The following is a 7,492-nucleotide window of genomic DNA, read 5'->3' as shown; positions in this document are numbered from 1 at the left end:
TTTCTTTTTTTTTTTTGAGATGGAGTCTCGCTCTGTCACCCAGGCTGGAGTGTGGCGATCTTGGCCCACTGCAACCTCTGCTCCTCAGGTTCAAGCAATTCTCCTGCTGCAGCCTCCGAGTAGCTGGGATTACAGATGACCCCCGCCATGCCCAGCTGATTTTTGTATTTTTGTAGGCAGGGCTTCACTATGTTGGCCAGGCTGGTCTCAAGCTCCTGAGCTCAAGCAGTCTACCTGCCTTGGTCTCCCAAAGTGGTGGGATTATAGGTGCAAGTCACTGGGCCCGGCCGCCTTCCCTGCTTTCCTCACTCACTTTCAGCAATGTGGGGTCAGGATATCTCCAGCCACATTCCTGCAGCAGCTCCTGTAGGCGAGAGGCCTCCTGGGCAGGGCCGGGCTCCTCACTGGACGGCAGCAGCAGCCCCTTCCAGCAGCCCAACACAGACTTCTCTAGGGAAGTGATGAGAACCTGAATGCAGAGGGCAGAGCCTTCAGTCAGAGAGGAAGCTGAGCTTCTTTCTCACAGGCACTGACATTTTGGAGATGAGAAAATGCGTTATCCAATGTGCATATTTGTCTTACATATCTTTCTGCTAGTCATAGAAGGCAAGAATCTAGAAACTTTCTTCATTTTCGGAGACTGGGAGAGTCTAGACTATAATCTATCCCTCTGTTGTGACAAATACGAACAGGTGGGCAATGAAAGCTAAAACTGGGAAGCTGATAGCTGGGTTTAAGCCCTTTGTTTTTCTGGGTATTGTTAAATATCCATCACCATATATGCTTCAATTTCTGGGCTCTGAAGTTCTCCCCAGATTACACAATTTTTTTTTTTTTAACTGGGGTCATGCTCCCCACCCGCACCCCTCCCAGAGCCCCGGCAGGGACATTCAGGGGTGTGCTCCCAGGTGACACAATTTTTAAATTTAGATCTACACTTCCAGAAGGGATCTGAAGTGGCTTTAGCACTGACCCAGGACCTCTGGCAGAGAAGACACTGGGACACCCCCTCCCCGGGTCATTCCTAGGGCAGGCCTGACCCCACCCCAGCAGCACACACCTCCATCCTGTGGTCCAGTGCTAGCCGCCCCGTCCACCATTCGCGCTTGTCAGTACAGCTGCTGTTCTCTTTCTGTGCCTTCTGGATGGCATCGAACTCATTCAGGGCTGAACTCAGAGGAAGCTTTGGGAGACAGGGCTGTGAGAGCTCTGCTTATCCACATGATCACCATCTCTCCCTCCCGTAACACAGAATGTGAGCAGCTTGACCTGAAGCCCAACCCAGCCTAATTTTGCTCCATGGCCCAGGAATCCTACCTTGTTTTGGGCAGTGGGAATCTGCACAGTGACTGGGGGGCTGTCCTTTTCCAGCCGGGTCAGCAGGAGGGTGTTGCCCACAGTTCCGGGCTGGAGAGTGACCAGGGCCAACACACACACAGTCACCCCTGACACACAGGAGACGGACAGAAAAATTTCAGCTGTTAAAGGAATTCCCTTCCCTGTCCTGGCACTCATTCCCTATCTATCACTCAAGACAACGTCAAGAAGTCTGCCCCGGTCACTGGAGTTCAAGGTGCTCTCCTTTGCTCTAATAGTTCCCTGTGCACAGAGACCACAGTCTCTGAAAACCAAAGAGCACATCTAGAAGAAAACGAAGGTGGCCTGCCAATCTTCTTGGCACTGTGGTTAGGAGCAAGTTGATCCACTTTTAAATACTGAGCCGAAAGAAGAAAAAAGCTGTTTGCGTCCCTCACAGCAACTAACAAAAGGTTGTGTACAGAGTGAGGCACTCAAATCATGTTAATATGTTTCATGTTAGTATAGAAGACCCCAGACATCTGAACCCACCTCTGAAGAAAGACACTGAATTTGCTGGTAATTCAAAGTTGAAGTTTTTTGGTTTTCTTTTTTTAAAAAACCTTCCTGATTTAAGATGCTAACACGTAAAAAGGTATGACATAAGGGTAATAAATCTATGTAAACTAACCAATGCCTAAATTCCTTCACCCAGCTCCTCAGTAAGAAGATGCAGAAGAGGACAGAGGAGCTGGCCAGAAGCCTGCCTGCATACCACTGGGAATCAGAGCCAGGAGCTCCTGGAAACTCTGCTTCTCGGGCTGGGGGAAGTGGCCAGATCCCGAAGTCCTGAAGGAAAAGAGGTGCTGGATGCGGGCCAGCGGGACATCTCCAGGCGTCTCCTGAAGGCTCAGCCCCTGCAGCTGGTCTGCTATTTCAAGTGATCCTCGGCGCTTCTGGGCCTTGCTGCAAGCAACACAGGGAGGGGTGAGCTCCTCTCCCTTCAAAGTCTGGACCCTCCCTCCAGTTTGGCCCAGCAGGAGTCTTGGGGATGCTGGGTACTCACCTGAGCTGTCTGTGGAGGTGGGTGAGCAGCTGGTGGCGACAGGTGATGGAGACAGACTCGGTGACAAGGAAAGCAGTGGCATAGGGATCCCAGTGGCCCAGGCACAAGGCCAGGAAGCGGCAGAGGTGGGCATAGAGCCCACTAGGAGGACAGTGACTAATGCCCCGGAAAGCAACACTCAGGGAGTCACAGATGGAGTCCAGGGTAGAAAGACCTAGAAGAATGTCAGGACACTTGGTACAGCTTAATTCCTTATTTCATAGTTGACAGGAACTTTCCAAGAAGAAGAGTCCCTGTCTCATCTCCCACATGGCAAACAGCAGCTACCATTTATGAAGGGCAATGTGCCAAATGGGGTGCCATGCAACTCACAGGCATCAGCTCACTCCACCATGCCCCTAAACCCCATTTTACAGAAGGAATGGAAGGTCAGAGAGTTTAAGTGACTTGTACACAGCTCATAGAGAGAGTGCTGGGATTCAAACACAGGTTCAGAGGCTACTGGATCCAGATCAGAATCCAGCCTGGAAAGACAGAGGGATCAACAGCCCTAGAGGCTCAGCCCTCTCTAAGTGACCAGCACCAGGGATGGCATATTCACCAATGGCTACAGGAGCTGAGGGGGGCTGCAGCCGAGGACCAAGATCCTTGTCACTCTCCTTGTCTGGGCATGGGCTGGGCAGCTCTTTCTTGCTGGAATCCAGTCTCATTAGCTCCCATTCTTCAGAGGCTGCCTCTGGGCCCGGCACTGGAGGCTTCCCACCTGCGGAGAGGGCCTTTTTCACAGTGCTCCCTCCCTCTGCCATCTTCTTCATTCTTCCTTCTGTAATCCACTCCCTTAGAGCCAGCAAAAGAGCATTCTTTCTGTACTCCCTTGGCAGCACTTACTGCTTGTGCTTTGCCCTAGGACACACCCCAAAAATATGCACCACCCACCTCACCCTTGCTGTCCTACCTGAGGCAGAGTCGTCCCCATCAGAGCCCCTGAGGATCTCAAAGCTCATTTCTCTCCAGTTGTCAGTCAGTTCTTCCTCAGGGATGGTCCTCATGATCTCAGGGCCAGCTCTGGCCTGGTCACAAAGGGCCCTCTGGGGACACTGCTCCTCACAATGTCTTGATGCCACCTTCTTGGCCCTCCGGCTCCTGCCACTCAGGCCAGGGTTCCCAGGGGCACTACCTGGGGCAACCACCATATCTGTCTTTAGGCTCAGGCCCTTCCTTGCTCGCCCCCGGCCCCGGGAAGCAGTGCCCCGTCTCTTAGGCTCCTCTGCCAGCCAGACCTCGGATGAGACAGGGTCTTCCAAGTCACTGTCATCACTGAAGTTCACCTGAGATCAGAGGGAAAGGGTGAGGGGCCAAGGGGTCTTCAGTGACAAGACACCTTGTGACAGCAGGTGGCGCTGTGGAGGCACCAGCAGGCACCATCACCTGGGACCCTGGAAGATTTTAGAACTAACTTCCCACAAGACACCCAACACTTTAGATCGGGGCAGCGATTCTTGGATGTGGAAGGAGGAAAAAAAGGAGGGAGCAGAAGGTGGGATGAAAAGGTAAAAGGAATGTTTGAGTTAAGGAAAGTGCCTCTGTCTGAAACAAAGGGAGACTTGGAACTAGGTCTTGCTGTGAAAGATGTTGGCCAGGTGTGGTGGCTCACTCCCATAATCCCAGGACTTTGGGAGGCTGAGGCGGGCGGATCACCTGAGGTCAGAAGTTTGAGACCAGCCTGGCCAACATGGTGAAACCCCGTGTCTACTAAAAACACAAAAATTAGCCAGGTGTGGTGGCACACACTGTAATCCCAGCTACTCGGGAGGCTGAGACAGGAGAATTGTTTGAACCTGGGAGATGGAGGTTGCAGTGAGCCAAGATGGTGCCACTGCACTCCAGCCTGGGCAACAGAGCAAGACTTCATCTCAAGGAAAAAAAAAAAAATGTTGGGGTACTGTAGACAGCAGGAGATTAAGGTTCCACTAGGCCCTGGGGAGTTATTCCACGGGGATACCTGCTCTATAGAACTCTCTCCTCTAGGACCAACCCCACCCAGCACTACCACCACCACCTAGCAACAGTCCCAACTCACCTTGAGGCGCGTCTGGACTCTCTGTTGTACCCTTGGGGCCTGGGGAACTTCAGGCTTGCTCTTTGTAGGGCAGACTTCCTCAAACACCGTGAAGGGGACATGAGGGCCAGCCTGTCTGACCCGGCCTGGAGGCCTAGGTGTGCAGGGCAGTCCTTTACCTTCCAGACCTTTCTGAGAGGTATTATGGAGGCGCAGGGGAGCACAGGCTACCTGTTGGCACCCTCGTCCAGAACGTTTTTGGCTCCGAGTCTTAGAGGGCTCTGAGCTGGGGATATTTTTTATTAATGGTGGCTGCCAGCCCCAGGAGCTTGCAAAAAGTTGGGGAGTACAGCAGTTGAGGCCAGCCAGCTTTGTGAGGGCCCAAATCAAGAGCAGGCTGGCTCGCCAGGGCTCTAGGTGGGGTGACCGTGCAGCTACAAACTTCAGCCCTGACTCTAAAACCTTCTGCAGGCTCTTGTTTGATGGCTGACTCAGGCCCTCCAGTGCCAGCTGTGTGTATGCTTGAGCCAAGATCTCATCCAAGAGGCTTGGAACCAAGGAGGCGGGTGTCTTATGATTCAGCGAAGCTTGGAGAGCTTGGGTGAAGCGCTCTGCAGCTTCAGGGCAGCCCTTCAGCACGAATTGCAGCAGATCCAGACCCTGGGCCTGGTGGCCCATGGCCAGCTGCACCCCTGCCGTGACCAACACCCAGCGCAGACAGACTGCTGTGAGGACAGGGCTGGCACAGAGCGAGCAGTTGCAGGTGGGTGAATGGGACAGGAATTTGGGGCTGGGCTGGGGCTTGGTTTTCAAGACTGGGGAGGAGTTTGTAGACGGTGCTATGGGGCCAGGCTCCTTGGCCACAGTGGCCACCAGCTCCAGGGCAGGGCCTTTTAGGAAGAGCTCCTCCTCTGGGAGCTGCGAAGGACAGGGGACCTGGGCCTGCTTCTTCCCCTTCTGTAGGTGGACCTTCTTCACAGAGTCCAGGTGCTGGGTCACCCCACCAAACTCTGGGGAGAAGGCAGAACAAGAATTACAAAACCAGGAGAAATGGTATCAAGTACTTCCTGAGCTACCTCTGGGCCCAATTCCCTGTTATAAATGCTTACATATATATATGTTTATATATATGTACATACATGTGTGTGTATGTATGAATTACTGTATAACATACCAAATATTAGTACAGCTTATTATTATTTTTTTTTTTTTGAGACAGAGTCTCACTCTGTCACCCAGGCTGGAGTGCAGTGGTGTGATTTCCGCTCACTGTAATCTCCGCCTCCCGGGTTCAAGCAATTCTCTTGGCTCAGCTTCCCGAGTAGTTGAACTACAGGTGCCTGCCACCACGTCTGGCTAATTTTTTGTATTTTTAGTAGGGAAGGGTTTCACTGAGTTAGCCAGGATGGAGTATGGCTTATTATTTTTTAGATAAAATCTTTACTGTTTTCTTTCCAACCAACAGTGGATCGAACACAAAGCCCCCACACCTGCAGCCCTGGGCCCACATGGCTGAGAAAAGCAGGCTGGCCCCAGGAGGCCCACACCTGAATCCTGCCTCCTGCCCTGTGATCCTTGCCCCAAACATGGACTTTCTCAACTTTCTTATTTAACAGATGAAAATAATTTATGCTTCCACCTGGCTTTACGGGGTCTAGTATGGGGCAAATGAAAACAAAGTATATGTGAGGAGACAAAATGTGCCATAAATGCAGTGTTTTATTATTAGCTTCGGCACTCCTGAGGACATGTTTGTGCTACTCGATACAGTAGCCACTAGCCATGTGGCTACTGAGTACATGAAGTGTGGCTAGTGTGACTGAGGACCTGAGTTCTAAATATTATCTAAATCAAATTTAAATAGCCAAAATGTATTAGGAAGCACTGAAAACTAGAACTAGGGTAAGTCTGGGCAGGCTCTCTGAAGGAGGGAGACCAATAGTTGGACTGAAGTCAAGGGAATGTTGCCCTGGGACCAGAAGTCAGTATCTGATTAAAAAGGGAACAAAGGCTTGGCGCGGTGGCTTATGCCTATAATCCCAGCACTTTGGGAAGTCAGGCAGGTGGATCACCTGAGGTCAGGAGTTCAAAACCAGCCTGGCCAATATGGTGAAACCCCATCTCTACTAAAAATAATAAAAAAAGAATTATCTGGGTGTGGTGGTGTGCGCCTGTAATCCCAGCTATTCGGGAGGTTGAGGCAGTATAATCACTTGAACCTGGAAGGCGGAGATTACAGTGAGCCGAGATCACACCACTGCACTTCAGCCTGGGTGATAAAGTGACACTGTCTAAAAAAAAAAAAAAAAAAAAAAGGAACAAAACCTTTACACAGAAAGATGTGCTAGAGTGTGTGTCATTTCAGCACTGTCCATGGGCATGGGGACATGGCTGCTCACCTGTGCAAGACTCGAGCAAGAACAGAACCTGCTGCAGGTCTGACTGACAGAGGTCAATGTCCATGCGGGCCAGCTCCAGCTCGCCCTTCAGCACCAGGAACAGGGCACACCTTGTAGAAAGAGGAGAGAACGAATCAGAGCAATCCTTTGTTTCCCTGCAGAGTCTCTCTTTGTCTCTTTACCAGGCCAAGCTACCTCAGTCCTTCCCTGCCTCCAAAAGGCATTCACTCCCTTAAGCTGATTTAAAGGCTCCCTGCAGGAAACCCTGAACACTTCTCTCTAATCCCAATGCTCTTTGTGCACTGGGATAGGATTTCCCAAACTGCATTCCTCAATAAAAGGATCCTGGCCAGGCAAGCGGTGGCGAACGCCTGTAATCCCAGCACTTTGGGAGGCCAAGGTGGGCGGTTCACAAGGTCAGGAGATCGAGACCATCCTGCTAGCATGGCGAAACCTCATCTCTACTAAAAATATATAAATTAGCTGGGTGTGGTAGCACACCTCTGTAATCCCAGCTACTTGGGAGGCCAAGGAAGGAGAACTGCTTGAACCTGGGAGAGGGAGGCTGCAGTGAGCTGAGATCCCGCCACTGCACTCTAGCCTGGTGACAGAGCAAGACTCTGTACCCCCCCCAAAAAATATATATATGTTTTGGATGATCTTTAATAACTC

General features: G+C 51.4%; 1 protein-coding gene across 2 annotated transcripts in view; it reads right to left on the bottom strand.

Moving 5' to 3' along the window:
• The window catches only part of ESPL1 (extra spindle pole bodies like 1, separase), a 27,992-nt gene that overhangs the window by 2,428 nt on the left and 18,072 nt on the right, over window positions 1-7,492 (bottom strand). For both annotated transcript variants that reach the window (XM_017501750.2, XM_037728981.1), the window contains exons 17-25: window positions 6,821-6,930; window positions 4,443-5,431; window positions 3,318-3,690; window positions 2,964-3,125; window positions 2,363-2,576; window positions 2,072-2,262; window positions 1,318-1,445; window positions 1,061-1,183; window positions 314-469 (exon numbers count right to left, since the gene is read on the bottom strand). In XM_017501750.2, coding sequence (XP_017357239.1) covers window positions 314-469; window positions 1,061-1,183; window positions 1,318-1,445; window positions 2,072-2,262; window positions 2,363-2,576; window positions 2,964-3,125; window positions 3,318-3,690; window positions 4,443-5,431; window positions 6,821-6,930 — 2,446 coding nt within the window. The remainder of the gene's footprint in view (window positions 1-313; window positions 470-1,060; window positions 1,184-1,317; window positions 1,446-2,071; window positions 2,263-2,362; window positions 2,577-2,963; window positions 3,126-3,317; window positions 3,691-4,442; window positions 5,432-6,820; window positions 6,931-7,492) is intronic.

The sequence above is a fragment of the Cebus imitator genome, unplaced genomic scaffold, assembly GCF_001604975.1.
Source record: "Cebus imitator isolate Cc_AM_T3 unplaced genomic scaffold, Cebus_imitator-1.0 Scaffold285, whole genome shotgun sequence".
Lineage (NCBI taxonomy): Eukaryota > Metazoa > Chordata > Mammalia > Primates > Cebidae > Cebus > Cebus imitator.
The sequence above is the reverse complement of the archived record's forward strand: the minus strand, read 5'-3'. Positions and strand labels throughout refer to the sequence as shown.